Here is a 20,252-nt window from a genome sequence, read left to right on the forward strand (position 1 = left end):
ATCTCTAGGATGCTCTCGGTGGGCCTGAGAGGGCCAGAGAGCCCCTCCCCTGCCGAGTGGAGGGGGCTCAACCCCTTTTGCCAGTAGATATCAGATGAGAAGTTTCTTGGGGGTCCCAGGGGCCAGGTGCTCCCCCAGGCACCCCTAAAGGGTGGCGTAGCGAGGGTGTGGAGTTGATCAGGGTGTGGGTTAACCCTTGTGGTTGGCTTGTGTGGATTTAGAATTACCATGGAAGCACACCTCTGAGTCTGTCTCTGAGGGCCTTTCCAGAGAGGTTAACTTGAGCAGGAAAGATCCACCATGGACATGGGCAGCAGCATCTCACTGCGACCCTGGGCTGAATGGAAAGGAGAAAGCAACCTCAGTACCAGCATCCATCTCTCTTGACTCCCCCGCTGTGGACGCAGTTTGACCAGCTGCTTCAAGCTCCCGCCACTGTGTCTTCTGCTGACAGGATGGATGTTCTCTCAAACCGTGAGCCGAAGCAAACCTTTTCCGTCCTTAATTTCCTTCTCCGTCAGGAAAAGCAACCCGTACAGTCAGCAAGATACTCAGCTGTCACTCCAGAGGCATGCACGTGGTGTCCTGGCCATTAGTCCTCGGGCCATGTTAAGTCCCTCCAGGTCATGGCTCCATCACCTCTCACCGTGAAGCCAGCTGGGAGTTTGATGAGCTCGAAGCTGGAGTGAAGTGTATGCTTCCTCCAGATGCTGTGGACACAGCTCCTCTGGAGGCTCAGGCAGCTCTGGCTCCATCTAGATGCTTCCTCTTCAAAGGATGAAGTGCGATTTGCTTTCATTGGAGTGTGTAGCGAATGTGTACAGGTGACCGCTTGGACCCTTGGTTTCCTCACTTGAGGAAGGGCACAGTAACACTGCAGTAGACAGAGCCTCTGGAACCCTCCACCTTCCCACCATTACTCTTGCTGGATCCGCTCTGCGCACAGCTGTGAGCCTCAGACAGGACACATGCACTTCTGAACGTCTCCCTTGTAAAGTAAGGGCTCTGGGAGGGGCTAAAGCTTCTTCCAGCTCAGACATGGGGGTCAGTGCGGGCATGACAGTGATGAGCTGAGCAGGCCTGGTGTGTGCACTTCTCTTGTGGACTTTGGGACCCCTGTGGCCTCTTCTGTGCCTCCACGGCTTTCTTCCCAGGGCTCGGTTGGATGTGGCCAAGTGGCTTGAGACGGGTCAAGTCTCCTTGAGCTGCTCTTAGTGTCCTTAGTGTATGATCTGTCTCATTGAAATATTGTGACCATGCTTGAGTTCACTGAGACATGTGGAGGGGACGTATTGTCCTGGTCACACAGCCCAGTGGGGCAGGTGTGGCCCAGACTCTGCTTCCGACCTGCTTCTCTTCCCGAGGGTCTTGAGGATGTGGAGGCAGGGTAAGCGGCTGGTTTCATTTCTCCACTCTTGAGGAGACTCTGAGTCTCTGGAACAGGGACTTGGCCTAGAACAGGTCTGCTTAGCCTCGGTCTCTCTCCTTAGTGTGGCCCTGGGCCTTTGTTGTCAGGGGTTGGATTGTCAGTGTGACAGCCACCTCCTCTGTAGGTGAGTGGCAAGCCCACAGTGGGTGTCAGCTAGAGGTTGGGTGGACTTTCCGTCCCCCACGGAGCTGCAGAGCCTGGCTTCTGGAGACTGTGCCTGTCCATCAGCCACTGTCTTCAGCCTCACATCCAGATGGACAACTGGCCTTTCTGGGGAGGGAGGGTTCAAGAGTGGGGCCCTGTTGTCAGAGGGCTGTGCAGGCTTCTCAGCAGGACCCCCTGGGCCTCAGTGCCTCCTTTGTAATGGGGAACCCCGCAGAACTGCCTCCTCGGGGTCTGAGAGAATAAAGGAAGCACTCCTGGCAAGGAGTTGGCCGGAGGCTGGGGCTGTGCCCTGTCATGTAAAGCAGACAGGAGCCTCAGGCTGCAGACGGAACCTCTATCCTAGACTGAGTTCTGCCTGGAAATTGCTGGGTGGCCTCTCGGTTGTTGTCATCCCCTGAGCTGGTTTTAGGTTAACTGAAGGGTGTGGACCAGATGGTGGCCAAGCTCCTTCCTCTGAGGATTTTGCTGCAGCGTCCTGGTTGGGATAACTGCAACCCAGCCCTGTCTGGTTATGTCTCAGATCCTTGACTCAAAAGGGCTTTGTGGATCTGGTCAATGCTCAGGGGAACCCCATGGCTTTTCTGTCCAGGAGCTTCCCAAGTGGGCAATTTTTTCATTGTATATCACACATTTGATAGCAAAGGCTGCTGGGAGCACTGCAAAGGGTGTACTGTGTAGGTAGCCCCAGTTTTAGTAGGAATGAGTACCAGGATTGATTAGTGATGCCTTCCTGGGCATAGCAGGGTTGGGGTGTGTGTGTGGGGCTGAGTGGGTGGGTAATACAATGTGTGTGTCATCATCTGTCATCTCTAGTGTAACAGATAGGGACCTGTTCAGTGGGATGTGGTGTGGGTAGTCAATGGTAGGACCCGAGGCCAGGTCTTATGTTTCTCCTGGTTTATATTTCTGAGCCAGTTTTATTCACGATCTGAAATTAATTAAAATAGTTTCTATAATATGCTTGACAAATAGTAGGCACTTAATAAGTATTAATGTACTTATGCATCTTTCATCTGCTTCCATCTCAGCCACTGTCTCTGTCTAACAGAGGCCTTTGGAACCTCTCCATTCGGAATAGATGCCCCGGGAGCGATATGTGCCCAGTCAGTGCCCAGCTTCTTACTGTCACCGAGGAGGGCAGATAGGCCTCCACTCTCCCCAAGTCCTGGTTCCTAAGATAAATGCTATGATTGTCTCTGAGGTCTCCTAGCCAGACTTTTTCCTAGGCCCTTGTCCCTATCTACCTGAGGACAGATCCCTCCCACATTATGTCCTGGTAGGCAGTGGGACAGGAAAGGTGTGAAGAAGTGAGGACCGTGATCACTCCACCCTCAGCTTGCCCACCTCCTATCAGAGAGGAGGAAAGTTATACTCCATGGCCCCACCCATTACAGCCATGGAGACATGAGGAAGCTAGGGTGTAGGAGCTGAGAGCACAGGGAGGAAGCCAGAGGTTGCTGTTCTTCAGGCCGGCCCCCGTCCCTTGCCAGGGCTTAGCTGGATATGAGGTCTAAGCTATGTTTGACCAGCTCACCACCCAAGTTCCACGGTTGTGGGTGGTGTTGCTGTCACAGTTAACATCCTTTGGGTCTTCTGCTCAGCCACCTCTGTGAGCGGCTCATTCCTGCTTTTGGTCTTTCTGCGCCCTGCACAAGATGTGATCAAGAAGACCTTCCAGGCTGGATCTGCAGCATTTCGTTTCTAATGAGGAGTGGGACAGATGCTAGAGGGGGAGCATGGCTGTAGCCAGCTGTGTGTCCAGGTTAGGGCCCTTCTCCACTTCCCAGATGTCTGCATCTGGACTTTGAGCCATAGCCAAGCCCAGGCCCGCACAGGCACAAGGTGAAGTCACATTGGCTCTCTGGGTTCTGCTTTTCTCAGTGTAAAATAGGGCAGCCATTCCTTGTGTGTGTGTGTGTGTGTGTGTGTGTGTGTGTGTGTGTGTGTGTGTGTGTGTATGTATGTATGTATAGACAGAAGAATGTGGTGCAGAAATCTTCAAGGGTGGGTTAGCCCACTTGGACTTGTAGGCTGAAGCTGCACTCAAAAGTTTCTTCTTTTCCTTCATCAGGAGGGCCTGGCAGAAGGATCCCTGAGTCCCCTTCCCCATCCATCCATCCATCCATCCATCCATCCATCCATCCATCCATCCATCCATCCATCCATCCATCCATCCGCCCGCCCAGCTCTTCTAAGAATGGCCAGGAATTCTTTTAAAATACTCCATTCTAAAGTTGCCACCCCTCACGTGTCTTGAGTAGTGACATTTTTCATTCTGCCACTCAGCTGCTGTGGGGCCCATGAATTGGCTCATCCTATCTTCCCCAACCTGCTGACTCCCTTAAAGAAACACACCAGTGTTGGACACTGTGACATCCCACTGCAAAATGCTGTGGATGAGAAATGGCTGTGTCTCTGTTTGCTTTTGTTTTCCCAGCTCATTCTGGTGGAAGCTTGACTGCAAAGCTCTGATTATACACGTTTCATAATTAATCACTTCTTGCTGGCCAATTGTCATTCCAAAGACAGCACCGCCAAGTTTTCCCTGACCTTGCTTTTGATATTTAGAAAAAGGGGGAAATGGGATGGGTCTGCGGGCTGGGCTTGGAAAGCAATTTATGGTGATTTGCCCCTGAATATGCAAGCAGTGTGGGCTACAGATTTCCACAGCAGATAGGTGAGTTTCCGGGGCAACATATTCAAATGAGTCTCATAATCGTGCCATTTGACTCTGCCCACGTGTGCGTTCAGATGAGTGGTGGTGGCTGATAAGGAGTTTGCCACTCCGGCTAGGTCTGAGCGGCCCCTGCTTATTGATCCTTAATGACAGCAGAGAGTTGGGGACAGGAAACTCTTCTGATCACACAGCCTCTCCAAGCAAGCGGGGCCGGCAGATGGCACATTCCCCAGCCCTCGTACACCGTGTCTCCAGCCAAGGCGCAGAGCAGCCGGAAACCCTGGCAGGCTCGGCTCCTATGTCCTTTTGAGGGCAGCTCCTTCTGCTGGGGCAGTGGAGTGCTGTTCTCATTGCTTCTGCTTGATTGGATGGGTCATGCTACGGAGGTCTGGCTGGACGAGCGGCTAGTGGAGAGTTACAGTGGGAGTTACAGTGGGGGGTTAAGGTGCTGTGTGAACATGTCAGCCCTGGCTGCTGTGACAGATAGTTCTGGACTGTGACAGCTTCCATAGGAGATAGCTAAACACTGCAGAGGGTTGTGTAGTGGGCAAAACATGGCAGAGGGGATGTGGCTGTTCCACACAGACCTGCAGGGATCCAGGCCAATGGTGAATGGTGGCTCTACTACTTTTAACATAAGGCTTTTGAGGTCACCCTGGGCAGGAGGAGGTGTTAAAAGGTAGCCTGCAGGTGAATCTCTTACATCTACTTCGATCTGCTGGGTAGACCTCAGTAACCACATGAAAGGCTGGGGAGTGTCCAACTGGGACCAGGAAAGAAGGTTTTTGTTACCGGCAGCTGGTGAGGTACAGCCAGTAGACACACATGCTAGGGCTGCACAGTGCAGTCCAGATTGGCCTGGGGCAATGTCCTTGTTCTCTCTAGGTCTCATTATCTGAATACAGTATGCTAATCCTGCTGCTCAGCATGTAGTGAGTGGTTGTCCTCAAAAATTAAGAAGGAGGGACTTGGTCATTTTTAGCAGATGCATGCTTAGTTTTAATTGCCAACTTGATAGGATCTGGAATTACTAAGGAAATCAGCTTCCAGGCACACTTAAGAGGGCTTCTGTAGCCTCTGGGCATGCATATGAGGAATTGTCTTGATTAAGTTAGCTGATGTGGTATGGCCCATTTTAACTATGGGCTCAAACATTCTCTGGGAGGAGATCCTGGACTGCATAGTAGAGAAAGTGGACTAAACACTAGCATTCACGCTCTGCTTCCTGATTGTGGATGTGACGTGACCAGCTGCTTCAAACACCCGGTGCCTTGGCTTCTCCAACATGATGGACTTGAACTGTGAGCCAAAACAATCCCTTCCTCCCTTAAGTTGCTTTTGTCAGGGGATTTTGTCACAGCAACAGAAGAAAAACTAAGACAGTGGAACTTCTTTTCCTAATCCCTTCTACCTCATCCATCCATCCATCCATCCATCCATCCATCCATCCATCCATCCATCCATCCATCTTTCCATCCATCCATTATTGCTTATCCATCCAATAGCCCATCCATCATCCATGCAGTCTACCCATCTATCCACTTATCTAATCATCCATCTACTTACTCACTTGCCTACCACATGTCCATCTGTCCATCTATCCATTTATATACCTATCCCCTATCCATTTTTTATCCACACATGCATCCATCCATTTACTCACCTTCCATCCACCACCTGCTCATCCATCCACCATCTATGCATCTCTAGCCACTATGCATTGTCTATCCACCCACCCACCTATCCATCTATCTACCTACTCACCTACCCCATATATCCATTAATCCATCTATCCATGCATCTGTTTACTATTCACTCATCCATATATCTCTCTACTCACCATTCACCCACCCATCTATCCTTCTATCCACTCATCTATCCAATAACTCATCCATCATCCATGCATCTACCCACTACCCATTCTTACTCTTCCATCTATTCAGTCATCTATCCATCCACTCATCTATCAGACCACACACCCACCTACTCATTTATCCACCCACGTGTCCCGTTCTCCCCCTCCATTAACATCTGCCAATTGACCTCTATGTACTAGCCACTTGGAACACAAAGTTAAAGGCCATCACTTCACATGCTAGTTCATTTCAATTTAGTCTTGTCTCTAGAATATTTCTTGTTTCTTAAGAGGGTGGATGTAGTGAGAATTGGAGGAGGGAAGGGGTGTGCTGTTGTACTCTGGGATGATGTGACCATTAGCATAGTGAACTTGAGTGGTCTTGTGTGTCTGCTTTGTGGCTTGGCTCTGTGTCTTGGGTTTTAATGGTGTGTTTAGGGAGGTTTTTGTGTAGAGCTTACATCTATAAGGTATAGGATGTGGGGTGTGGGTGGATGCTAACAGAGTCAATCAAGGACAGATAGGACTCCTCTCTCCAGTGACAGTGGCTGCTGACATGTTGTGAGGTGTCTGTCAGCTCTTTCAATGGGCATGCATTTTACTTTTTTTAAAAATGTGTATGAATATTTTGCCTGCGTGTGTGTTTGTGAACATGTTTATACAGTGCCCATGGACACCAGAAGAGCATGTTGCATCCCCCTGAGACTGGAGTTACAGATAGTTGTAAGCTGCCATGCATGTGGGTTCTGGGAATTGAACTTTATTTATCATCTGAAAGAGCCGCAGTGCTCTTTTGTTTGTTTTTTGAGACAGGGTTTTTCTGTGTACCTTTGGAGGCTGTCCTGGAACTCGCTCTGTAGCCTAGGCTGGCCTCGAACTCACAGAGATCTGCCTGGCCCTGCCTCCCAAGTGCTGCCTCTGCTGCCTGGCACAGCAGTGCTCTGAACTGCTGAGCTCTCTCCAGCCCGACTTGCACACCTGGTCCTGTATGGTCTGTATTTTGGAAACCGTTCCTTTCACATGCAGGGTGTATTTCCAAGCACGTTCTGCCCCAGTGGTCCCCCTTACAGCATCATTTCCCGAGGGGCTTGGAGTCCCTGGCTGTGATGCACTCTACTCCATTTCCCTGGAGCCCTTGGGGTGTGTAATTAGGATGCTGCCAAATGTCCCAGCACTTCGAAACTGCTGCAGGGGACGCTTCTGGGCCCAGATCACTGGACAAACAAGGGAGAAACACAGTCATCTTTAGAGAAAAGCCCTAAGTTTTAAAACCCCCTTGGAACCAGGATTCAGGTCAGGCCCCCCACTGGCTGCCCAGCTCCACCCTCTCCGCATCTCTCCAGCTGTCCAAGCAACTGTATAAGATGTCTCATGCTAACCCTTTTTGGATACGTTGACCTTTGGGGAAGGTACTGGGAGGTGACATCTACCTTTCTAGAATGTTCTCAGGGCACATCCTCACAGATTTGCAGCTGGTGTTTAGATCCTCATATCCCCTAGGCTCCCCTCAGGCATTTGCTGTGAGTTCTGTGCAGAGAAAACTAGGGCTCTGGCTTCAGGGGCGAGCATTACACATCTCTGCTGCATCTGTTTCATCAGACTGAGTTGCTGTGGCAAACCCCGCTGCCAGGACTCTGCACCTGCCAGGACCAGAATGCCCAGACCGGTGACGGGGGCAGGTGCCTGTTTCCTATGGCTGAGGGTAGGGGCAGTTCTGTCACTTCTGGGCAGAAGGGTAATTTTTGTCCTTAAGGGACTCAGTTGCCTTCTGCCTGCCTGTGACTTCGGCCTGGGCAAGATTGGAAGCCTAAAACTCCAAGTCTGGTTGCCGGTGCTTGGGTTGCTCTGGGCTCACAGGACAATGTCATTTGTTGCTTGGTAATAGGGGGAAAAGCGAGCTTGCTGAGGCCTCCTCTGGGGATGGCTCTCCCGTTGACCCAAGTCTGCCTCTAGACCACCCCCTCTCTGTTCCCAGGTCCTTCCTGCTCATTCTACTTTGCTGTCCAGCTGGAAGGTACTGACCTCCTGTGGGCGTTCTTTTGGATGCACTATCTCTGCAAGGCGCCCCAGAGGTGGACAGTCTGGGTGTGTGCTCCAGTCCTTTCTCTGGCTTTGACCCAGCTTGGAGTGTGACCAGTGTCACCTGTTCGCCAGAGAAGGACACACATCCCAGTCACATAGAACGTGGACAATAAATGTAGATTCTTGGACCCCAGACACTGAGGGGCAGTGTGGGGTGGGTGGTAGGCTGCTAGAGTTTGGGCATTTGGAGTTATAGAGCATCTGTGTGGCGGGTGGAGCCAAGATTTGCATCCATGATCCAGACCTTGACTGCCAGTGCATCCTCTAGACTGTTCACTCCTTCCTCCGGTGCCCACTGTGCATGTTTGGATATGAGTGAATGGCCCAGTGAGTCCAGTGTCTGGGAGCTGGTGGTGGGGTTGTTTCTGTAGCATGGCTGTTCTCATGGGGCTTGACCTCTCCTTCCTGATCCCTGTACAGCCCCAGCACACACCACTAGCTAGGCTTGAGTCTTTGAGGTGGGTGAGCGATGGCACCGAGGATGGAGCTGGTTGTCTGAGGAGAGAGAGGAGAAGCGGGGGTGTCTCCATTTATTATCAGGGACGCAGCTGGGAGGTGGAAATGAAAGTTGGGAAAATGTCATCATTTGACATTTTCGTGCTCAGAAGTCCCCGGGGGCCCTGGCAGGGAGGCTTTTGATGGTCAGCCGAGAGCGTTAGCCCTGGGGATACCTGGCTGTCTAGTCTGAGAGCGGGAAGCCACATCCAGGAGCACTGTGGGGGGTGGGGGATTCTGAATTGTTTTTCTTCTCCTGTTGGCTCTGCCCTTACCCTTTATCAAGCTTCTCATGAAGCCTCCAGCTCCGATCTAACCCATGGTTCTCCTGGGGTCCTGTATATGTCTCTGCAGACACTGCTTGGGGTCACTGGAGTCAGTCTCCCCTCCCTGCACACGCGCCACATGGAAAGCACATAGCACATTAGGATGGAGGGAAGAGCAGCACCCCAGCATAGTTGGCCACGTTTAAACCACTGGAGGAGCTGCCTGGCCTGCCTGCCGCCGTGGCTCCAGAGCTGGGTCCTTTTGTGGTGACTTTTGTCTTGCAGCAAAGTGTGTGTGCCCAGGGCCAGGCTTAGAGCAGCTGCAGGAGTGATACTGTTTCCTGGGACAACAGACACATGGATGTGGCCCCTGAGATTACAGACACATGGACATGAAGGGCCTACATCTACCTGTAGGCAGTCGTGGTCGCGTGGTCTTCCACCCGTGGGAATGAGGCCTTGGCAGTGAGTCTTGGCTGGCAAACCGGTTGCGGCTTCCTGTGGTGTGGCTGATTGATGGCTAGTGCCATCTTAGGACTCTGCTAAAGTTTTTGTGCCTCTGTTGGCTCATGGGAAAGTATATATCAATTGATTGGCAATACCTGCCTCAGAAGGCATAGGAAAAGGGCAGCTAGTGTGCCATAGTCCGGCAGCCAAATCCTTCAAGGCTTGCATTTCCAGCATTCTGTTGGATATAATATTGCCTTAAGTTTTATTCCCCCTAAATATTTAGAGCCTTTAAAAGCCAAAAATAATAAGAAAAGCCATTTTGCTTGTTATTTGTAAAAGGCCCCTTGTAGAGCAGGCTGGTGGGGGCCACGACTGAGCCAGCTGCACATCAGCCTTTTGAGACTTGTCTGAGCAAATACAGAGGACCCCAGTTATTCCCCATCATAACTTCCCCGAGTCTCAGCCCCTGAAATGTAGACACTGATAGGAGGCCCAGACACACACTCAGCTGTGGGCCGAGTCCACCGCCCACTAGGCATAGAAAAAGCCTTTGCTGTGGTGGTGTTTTCCCTTTGAAAATTGCTGCTGAGTGCAGAACAGCCTAAAGGAACCCCAGGGAGTGTGTTCCTGCTGGGGGCTTTGTGTAAATGAGCGCGTCTCTTTTTCTGCTTACCAAATGTGCACAGTGAGAAGGTGAGGCCGGGAATCCAATGGGGTAGCGCGTGTGACACCCTCTGAGCTCAGTTTCCCAGGACAGCCAGTGTCTGGTGTCTGTAGAGTGAGCAGTGGCTTACAAGACCATTTTCCTGGTTCTCTTCCCCACCCCAGGTGCACATGAACATGCACATAAAGCACACTTGAGAGCTTGCAGCACACACACCCATGCAGACATATAAGTAATATGCACACATAGTTATGCTCATTTACACCCACAGGACACATATGAGCCTGCATGGACACATGAATGTGGCTGACACATGTGTGGCAGTCTCAAGGTTCAGGTTTGTGCCTGGTGCCTGCTATCAGGCATGCTTGGTACCCGTTCCTTCTGTTGATGGACCGGGGACAGGTTCTCTTTTTCTGTCTCTTGTTATGTCACACTGTAGTCTTGGGCCAGCCATTTCCTTCTCCCCTCCCTTAGTTTCCTCACACTGACCTGTGGGGCCTCCGGCAGTGCGCCTCTTCCCCCCCCCCCCCCCCCCCCCCCGCTTGCTTTCTGTGAGTCCTTATGAAGCTCTGTGGACTAACAGGCATTTGAGGTTGGGAGGGCTACCTGTCTGGAAGGTCCTGGTTAATTAGGGCCGGACCGGGTCGCTGGGGCTGAGGAATGCCCACTGCTGCCTACTCTGTGTTTCCAAGCTTGCGTTTTGAGGAGTCTGTTTTGTGTCTGGGAGATACTACAAAGATCCATGTGGCTCAGTACCTGGAGCTCCTTACCCCTTGACATCCCGGCTGGGAGCCGGTGTCTGCTGAGATGTCGGACATGGGCCTGGGGCTTGCAGCAAGCGCTGCACGTGGATGTCTGTCCCTGTGGCCCCGCAGCTCTAGTGTGATTGTGGTCAGTCACTGAACCTCTCTGGGCCTCCATTTCTCCATCTCCGAGATGGGTTAGGACTTACTGTGGACGTGGGCTGCTGTTAGTCATGTAGACCTTTCTAGAATAGCAGCACTGGATGAGCCCTTTGTAGTTGTGACCTCTGCTAAGGCAGCCCCACAGCAGCCCCAAGAAAGCGTTTCTTCTCCCTGCTAAAGAAAGCAGTGTGGGCGCTCATCGCTGGGCCAGGGGTTGGAGACGGAGCACAGGCACAGGAATGGAATCCCATTCCTCCCCGAGGCACCTTACCACGAGCACGGCCGCTCTCAGCAAATAATAACGTGGCCAAATGACAGATTTCATGCAGTAAACACTGCACCGGTGCTGAGCCCGGAAGGCTCCCTGTCGTTCTTACAAGGTGTGCTTAGTTATCGGTTTCCACGCTTGCAGAACACTCGGTGCGGCTTGTGATGACTTCCTGATGGTCTGACGTTACAGAACTCTCTCTTGTGTTCCCCAGGTCATCTCTGCGGTGTCCCGACTGTCTCTGCACAGCATCGCACAGAACAAAGGGATCAGGTGAGTTCCGGAGTGACGCTGGGAGGGCAGGCCCTTTAATCTTGGTGCTACCAAGATGAATAGACATCCCCTGCCTGTGGGTCTGAACTAGCTTTCACAGTGCACTCTGGCTTCGTATTGGCAGCAGCCAAGGTTGTGGGGAAGGGGGGGCCTGTGGGTTCACACCAGGGAAATCTTGCAAGCACGTTACTGACGGCTGCAAAATCGCTTTCGATTTAGGTAATAAGATCAGCAAATTAACCCTACCACAGATCATTGCCTACCTGCCTGAATGCACCTCCTCAGCTCTGGACCAGGGTCCTGGTTTGAATGCTAGAGCTGGTGTGAGCTCACAGGGCTGGGGCTGGAGCGAAGTGAAGTGCACGTCTCTGCCCACAAGCCTTAGGGCTCCTGTAGAACTTGTGGAGAACCCAGCCCCTATAGATTGCCTCACTCTGATCTTTATGGACAACACGGTTTTTTAGCTACTGATGTTCCTGAGGCCTGTGGCCTCTATCTCTGATTCATGGGTGGGATGCAGGGGGAGAGTTGGGTGGCACCTTTAAGACTTGGTCATTAAAGATTTTGACCTCTGATGGTACAGGTCAGGGAGATAGGTTTCAGGTCACCTGGGGGCCACACACAAGCTATCATTTCCTGCCACACCTGAGGGCTCCCTGATGATACAGGCCAGTGGCAAGGGTAACAGCAGCGGCCCCTCCTGAGAGCTGAGCATGCTGGCCACCCCGGGTACAAGTGACATCCTGAGGTTGCTATCCACTGAGTGTTGCCTTGATGTACTCTGCTTTGTCTGCAGGGCCACATGCTGGGTCCTGGGGGAGCATGGTGTCCCTTGGTGGTAGCTGTTGGCTCACTTACCTCTGAGAGTCCTAGGTCAGGTGCCATGTCAGTGCATCTATGAGACATTTGTTGCATGGCTTCTTCAGGGCCTTGAATGTCCTTTGAGTCAAAGTCTTTTTTTTTGTTAACCAGAAGGCAGGCTGTTTTACAATGTTTTCAAACAAATCAGGAGACAGAAAGGGATGTTTGCAGTGCTTCTTCAGTTATAACAACAAATAGCTGAGAGCTGATGTGATGGCGTGTACTCCACTTGAGGCGGAGGCAGATCTAAGAGTTAAGGCCAGCCTGGGTTACATCAAGGCTAGCCTGGGCTACATTGTGAGACCTCCATCAAAAACAACAGCAACAACAAAAAGCTACCCTTAAGCGAAAACCAAACAGTAAGTTGTGTCCCTTCAGCACCCTGGGCTTGACCCAGCAGCACACACCTGTGGCCTGCCTAGCCCCACCCTGCGGTAGGTTATCCCTGCAAAGTCCGTAAGAGGCTCCACTTACAGGCGTCCGGTTGAAAACAGTGCCATTTCTGGACACAGGGCTTGGAGCTGTTTGTTTGGGAACCGAGCAGCTGTGTGCTCTTTGCCGTGCTGGCCCGTCACTGTGATGTTCTTCGTCACAGCTGTGCAGCCCACCTGGCTCAGCACACTCTGCGTCGTAGACTCACAGACAACAGTGACATTCTCTCAGCAGATTCCAGCCGTCACACTGACCCCGCGCAGAGTCCTAAGTGTGTCCCCTTCCCCCATCCTAGTACAGTATCCCCAAACTGGAGGGTGGCCAGCTGCCGTGGCCCGCTGTCAGCCACGTGTTATTTGGTGACAGTGTGGGGGACGGGGCTGCCCGGGTGTGATCCAGCCGCCGTTCCCTGCCCTCTGAGGCTGAGATGCCCCCACGGACAGTGTGGACGGCCTTTTCCGGGGGGCCTTACACTTGGCAGCGAGACCCTGGTGGTGGTTTACAGAGTGGTTAGCGTGGAAACATCCCTCTGCTTCCATGATCGACCAGAGAGGCCTCACAGGATGCAGGAAAGTTTGAGTTCATAGCCACAGTCTGTTACAGTCAAGGAGCCATGTTAGTAGATGAAGTTGGCCAGTGTCTAGAAGAGGGTGGCAGAGGCCTCCTCTCCTAGCAGAGTCCCACAGCTGGCGTTTCATCCGCCAGCTGCTCCCGTGGGACAACTGGCCAGAGCACTGCCAGTAGGGAGCCCACCATGCTGATGGGTCTGCCGTGGTCGTGAGTCATGGGGACACCTCAGCCACTTAGTCTTGGTCCTCTCTACTGCATGATACTGTGTGACCCGAAGCCCCACCCTGAGCCCAGGCCTGGAGGGCTGCCAAGGGTCTGGCTTTACCAGACTATGGTTGACAGGTGAGAAGTCACCTTCTGGAGATTAGAGGAGCTAAGCCTTCTTTTGGAGCATAAGTTTGTGCCACCAAGTAGACCAAGTCACCCTTTTATTGACCAGAGCATGAGGAGGTGCTGGAGACAGGTGGGAGGCAAAAAAATGAGGGAGGAGAGCCTGCAAGGTGGCCCAGTGGGTAAAGGCACTTGCCACCAAGCCCGAGGACCTGAGTTCAATCCCAGGACTCACAAGGTAGAAGGAGAGAACAGACTCGTGCAAGGTGTCTTTGGCAAGGTGTCTTCAGATCTCCACGTGTGCACGGTGCAGGGCCCCTTCCCTTAAATAAATGTAATAATAGGGTTTTGTTGTTGTTATTTTTAAATGAGGCAGGAACCTCTTAAATGATGGAGGGTGGCCTTGACCAACCCTAGCCCTCCATGGCTCTCCCAGAGCCTCCTTCTGAACCTCTATCCTCACAGCTAGACTCTGCCCCGCCTTCTCAATGCTCTCGCCTCTCCTTCTGTGTCTGACCAACGCTGGGTCATTCTAGAGAAAATGGTGTCTTGGTTTCCTTGCCCCTGCTCCTGGGTGGGCCCAGGTGACCAGGACCTTGCTGAGCATGCTGAGTCTGAGTGCTATCTCTTCTTCCAAACGGGTTGAGATTGTCATGGGGAGTTGGGTTTTCTGGGGGCCCCAGCAGCACTTCCCAGGACAACTGCCAGTCTCTTCTTCGCCTGAAAATGCTTCCCGGTGTTAATAAGTAACAGAAGGTTTTGTTTAGCTGAACACTTTTCCTGTTTGAAATCCCACACACCAAGCCCGCTGCCCCAGGACTCTCCCTGGATTCCTCCCGGCTGGATGGGAGCCCAGCATGCTGTTTAAAAAAGAATCCTTTTCACAACCCTTGCACTTTGTATAATAAGCTGATTTTCTGTAAAAGCTTCAATTATACTTCTCATAGGCAATGAATTAGGGACTTAGTCTGAGTCTCACTCTGCTTAGCGGGGGAATCAGACATGGGGTGGAGGGGAGAGGGAGGGGCAGAGCAGCCCAGGAGTGTGGAGGTGTCTTTGTCCTGGCCAGAACCCACCTGAAGCCTGGGGTTGTCCTAACTTGAGGTCAGAATGGCTAGGAGGACGGATGTGTTACCAAGGATCAGAAAGGATGCTCCCACAAGCCAGGTGATGTCAGGTAAAGATGCTTAGTTGTGTCATCACCCCCCGGGGTTGCTTTAAGCCTATGTGGTGTGCAGCCCTGGTACCCACAGGCTGTGATAACCCACAGGCTACAGCTCATTAAGGGAAGCTAAATGGTGCCTCCCACCAACATCCACCATCCTCCTAATCTTTGGGCACACACTTTGTAGGTGTGCCAGGGAAATCAGTTCCTACAGTTGTGATGTTTACGGGTGTAATGAATGTTTGAGATAAGAAGGACCCAGGGAGGCAAGGTTCAGAGAGTCAAGAATTGGTGATAGATAGAGAGGCTGGGATAATGTAGTGTCTGGCCTGGGATATAAGCCAAGCTAGCAGCCAGAAAGGCAAGGAAAGGGTTACTTCTCCCCTGGAGTCTCCTGACAGGACACAAGGACCTGTTTTGGATTGTGGCCTCCCGAGCCATAAGGTGGTAAACTGTGTTCTTTTTATGCCCGGCAGTTTGGGGTAACTTGTTACTGCAGCCAGGACTCACAGAAGGCCACCCCTGGGGCAGATCCTCAGGGCCTATGGGATGAACTCCCTTCTCCCTTAGAAGACTGCCCCTTGGAGCAGAGCCAGCTTCCAGTTCTGGAGTACTGTCCCAGACCAGCCCCACCACATTGCCTTCTCTTTGACTTTAAATACTGAGATAAAATTCACACAACATGGGGCCAGAGGGATGGCTCAGTGGTTAAGAACATTGGCTGCTCTTCAGAGGACCTGAGTTCAATTTCCAGTACCCACATGGCAGCTCATAACTGTCTGTAACTCCAGTTCCAGGGGATCAGATACCCTCACACAGATATATATGCAGGCAAAACACATACAAATGAATAAATCTTGAAAAAAATTCACACAACATAAAATGGCCTGGTTTCAGACACAGGGTCTTATGTAGCATAGGCTGGCCTTGAACTCACTATAAAGCTGAAGATGACTTCGAACTCCTGATTTTCTTGCCTCTGTTTTCCCAGTGCTGGGATTATAGGTGTGTGCTATCTCACCTGGGTAATATGTTCATTTTAAAGTGCAGTTTGGTCTGATGGTGGTGGTGCACACCTTTAATCTCAGTACCTGGGAGGCAGAGACAGGCGGATCTCCGAGTTCAAGGACCGCCTGGTATACAGAGCAAGTCCTAGGATTGCCAGGGCTACACAGAGAAACCTTGTCTCAAAAAACACCAGGCGGTGGTGGCACACACCCAGCACTTGGGAGGCAGAAGCAAGTGGATCTCAGTGAGTTTGAGGCCAGCCTGGTCTATAAAGCAAGTTCCAGGGTAGCCAGGACTACACAGAGAAACTCTGTCTCGAAAAACCAAAACCAAATCCCCCAAAAAAAGCACTGACTTAGCCGGGCGGTGGTGGCGCACGCCTTTAATCCCAGCACTCGGGAGGCAGAGCCAGGCGGATCTCTGTGAGTTCGAGGCCAGCCTGGGCTACCAAGTGAGTTCCAGGAAAGGTGCAAAGCTACACAGAGAAACCCTGTCTCGAAAAACAAAAAAAAAAAAACAAAAAAAAAAAACAAACAAACAAAAAAAAAAGCACTGACTGTTCTTCCAGAGGACCTGGGTTCAATTCCCAGCACCCATGGCAGCTAACAACTGTCTGTAACTCCAAGATCTGACACCCTTATACATACATGCAGGCAAAACACCAATTTTAAAAAAAAAAGTGCAGTTGGTAGCATTTACTTCATCCACAGCATTGTACAATTATAGACTTATGCTAGTTCCAAAATGTTTTTAATTTCCTGGAGGGCAGTTCATGTCTAGGAAGCAAGCATCCCTAGTCCCTTGTCACTCATGACCTGTTCTGTGTTCTGAATATTTTGTGCCCACAGAATCACATGCTGTGTTGTCTTTGGGGCTTGCTTTCAAGGTTACTAGGCCATGGTAAGGTCAGGGCATCCCCAATCTTTTTTTTTTTTTTTTTTATTTTATGTGCATGGTTGTTTTACTGCATTTATGTTCCAGGTGGGAGAAGTGTTATGATTGCAATGATCGGGAACCTCCATGTGGGTGCTGGGAGCTGAACCTGGGTTGTTTTTTTTTTAAGAACGACATATGCTCTTAACTGCTGAGCCATCATCTCTCCAGTGCCTCACTCTTAAAAACCAAAACCAAAACCAAAACTACTTACATTTGTCTCATCTCCTGGAACTGGAGTTACAGGTAGTTGCGAGCCATCCAGTGTGGGTGCTAGGAACCAAACCCAGGTCCTTTGCAAGAGCAGCAAGTGCTCTTAACTGCTAAGCTGTCTCTCTCTGGCCTGCTTCTTCCTCCTTAAGGCTCCCACCAAACAGACGGTCCGTCGTCTCCTGGGCCATTTGTCAGTGGGTAGGCTTCTCGACTGTTTCTACTTCCCAACAGTTAGAACAGGGCTGCCGTCACTGGTGCTGTTTAGTGGGTAAGCCAGGCAGAGGTCATGACTGGGGTCAGGTTGTGGTTTGGGTGGGAGAAACAGAATGTTCCTGGTACTCGGGGCTGTAACAGCCATTCTTCAATATGAAGCAGATTCTCGGCATATCAGGCAGACACACCCGAATCTAAATCTAAGAACAACAGAACATTCGGAATGAAAATGAATGCCTGGTGAGTCACCGGCTGCTTTAGAGAACCTGATCTTTCATCATTTTTGGGGTGCAGTGGGAGGTGCTGAGTACCCTCAACAGGTCCAGATTGTAGGTAGAGGGCCCTTGGATGTCAGCCAGCTCCTTCCTGATGCTTGCTCCCTTTCCTGCTCCATCAGCGTTCTCGTCCTCACTGGGCACCTCAGACGATGAGGAAGTCCATCCTCAGGTGATGAGGGCAGGGCCTTGACTTCGTTTTGGGACATTCGAATCAACATGTTAGAAACAAAAATGAACTATCTTAGTGTCATGAAAAGAAACACACAGACAAAGGGCAAGTGTCTTGTCAGGGAAATTCTCTTTTCAGAGGGGGTTTGCCAGAACACACTGAGGCCAAGACCGCTCATATCTTTTATCCCTGACAGAGGTTATGACTAGATCTTATCCCGTTGGCGGGTGCTTGACCTCACAGGTGGATGCGATTGGCTAATCTGTGCAGAGCGGAAAGAGAAGGTTTAGGAAATAGGGGTCCTTGCCAGGCCGACGACCTTTGATTTAAAAACAGAAAATCGGAGTTAAAACTACCTTTGAATTAAAAAGACAAACAACCTGTTTTTCACAATCTGAAAGGTGCTAGATGCCCCTGGAGTGAGACCTGTCAGCCACAGTTGTATGGGCTTTGGGGATCCTGCAGTATGGGCCCTCCTGAGCCCTGTATGCTGGGTAGGGACCATCCACCAGCGTCTCAGCATGACACTAGGTCCCTGTGCCGCTGTGACCCCAGTCTTTAACCAGTCCTTTCTCCTGGGCTGACCCAGCTAGCTCCTGGGGTCCTCCCCGCCCCCAGTGCCTCTGCTTTCTTGTTGGCATCCATCCAGTGGGTGACACCCCATTTCCCAGCTGGTGCTGCCTGACTAATTCCAGGTAATTGGACTGTCTGAGAGAGGAGATCGGGATGGGAAGTGGCAATTTTCATCACTCAGCTGCTCATCTTGCCAGCAAGATGGTTTTAATTGTCCCACCTGGCGACATCAAACATCCTGACCACCTGGTCCTGGTGAACCTGCTGTCAGGGTTGAGCTGGATTGTGTGGCCAGCTTAGTTGGAGGACAGACTTTCTCCTCTTTGCAGGACCTCAGTGGAGGCAGCATGGTAGATTGCCCGTGCATGGTTAGGGTGCTGACCCCCTTTCCCAGGGAGGGAGACAGAGGAGCCGTCACTGACTGCTGTCCAGCTCACACGGGACCCCTGGTTGAGTCAGCAACTGCTCCATCATTGATCAGTAACAATGGGGCGACAGCTTAGGGGGAAATGACAGGTGGGAGCCACAGGTCTGTCTGGCCTGCTTCCTTTTCTTCCTGAGGTCTTCCCTGTCTTCTCCTGGCCCTTGCAGGGTCATGTGCAGAAAGGTATGGGCAGCAGAGGGGTGAGGCTAGGGGTGGGGTGGAGAGTGAGCACACATATCTACATGCTCATGCACAAACACACATGTGTCTCATTGCTGTGAACTCTTAGGTAGGCCAGGATCTGCTCATCCTGGAATCTCTGACAGTGCATCTGCATGTAGAGCAGGACAGCAGGCTTCCAGAATGTTCTGGCAGTGAAGTGGATGGTGTTTCTTGTGGTAAAAGTAGCAGCCGGGGAAAGGTCCTTAGAAGTCCTGATTGGGTAATGCTTGATTTGGGGAAGGAGAGGGAAAGCCCAGGACATCAAGTCTGCATGCTTTGGTTTCTTTTGTTTTTATGATCCTGGAGTGTTTGTGTCAGCCAGCACTGATGACAGTTGTGTGTGTGTGTGTGTGTGTGTGTGTGTGTGTGTGTGTGTCCCGCCTCAGTATGGTGACGGGCACAAAGACTATGGTTTGAGCTGTGGCACCAGCAAGGGCGATGGGAACCCAGTGGCCCTTGATCTGCGTGTCACCAGACCGAGTCTGTCGTACCTAGGGAGCTGTCACAGGCAGACAGGACTCAGAATAAAGAGAAGGGGTAACCTAGGATGGTGTCAGCGGAGGCTGGCAGGCCTGCCCTCAGTCACGAGGGATTACTTTCTGTCTGCCAAACATGTCACACCTGGCCACGAGGTGAGGCCATGCATCCAGTTTCTCTACTGTGGGTAGGGATAGCTTTGTACCAACCCATCTGTCTGCTCTGGGCCAAGGATCCTTCTAGTGACCCATATTCAGGAAGAAGTAAGGTTCGAGGGTAGAGGGAAGATCATGTCTATGGGGTCACAGGACATTGTCCTCTGCAGACTGCTCTGAAATCATCACCTATTTCACTGGGGAATAGGGTGGAGCGCCATCCAGTCCCTTAAAGGATCCATTCCTGTTATCCAGGACCCATGGCACCCTAATCTGGATCCCCGAGTGGTTGGTGGTTGGAGTTGCACATCTGCTCTTGCCAGCAGAGACCTAGGTGCCATCTTAAGTGGGATGGGGTGACCTCAGCATCCTGCACATTGAGATTTCATAAGAAGTAGGCTGCCCTCCTAATCTGTAACTGGCAGAGAAGCTGTGGATTGTATTGGTGCCTCCTTGCTGAACAGGGAGGGTGTCTTGTCTCTGTTCTGCATCTCACTGGTGGCTGGTCAAGGCTGGTATTTATAGGCCTGCCTGAGTTGCCCAGGCCTCTGATATTCATCCACCTCTGGATGGTCATTAGTGAAGGGGGGCTGGGCAGAACTGCCCTCAGGAAGCTGACCAAGGCAGCTGGCTTTTCCCTGGGGTTCTGTGCCCTTCTTCTTAGTCCACTTCCTAGACTGTCACCAACCATCTCAAC

General features: G+C 51.5%; 1 protein-coding gene across 3 annotated transcripts in view; it reads left to right on the top strand.

Moving 5' to 3' along the window:
- Vav2 (vav guanine nucleotide exchange factor 2) overlaps positions 1 to 20,252 on the top strand; it is a 168,792-nt gene that overhangs the window by 78,387 nt on the left and 70,153 nt on the right. For all 3 annotated transcript variants that reach the window (XM_006993112.4, XM_015986619.3, XM_076569150.1), the window contains exon 3: positions 11,474 to 11,532. In XM_006993112.4, coding sequence (XP_006993174.1) covers positions 11,474 to 11,532 — 59 coding nt within the window. The remainder of the gene's footprint in view (positions 1 to 11,473; positions 11,533 to 20,252) is intronic.

This window comes from Peromyscus maniculatus, chromosome 4, assembly GCF_049852395.1.
Source record: "Peromyscus maniculatus bairdii isolate BWxNUB_F1_BW_parent chromosome 4, HU_Pman_BW_mat_3.1, whole genome shotgun sequence".
In the NCBI taxonomy this organism is placed as follows: Eukaryota; Metazoa; Chordata; class Mammalia; order Rodentia; family Cricetidae; genus Peromyscus; species Peromyscus maniculatus.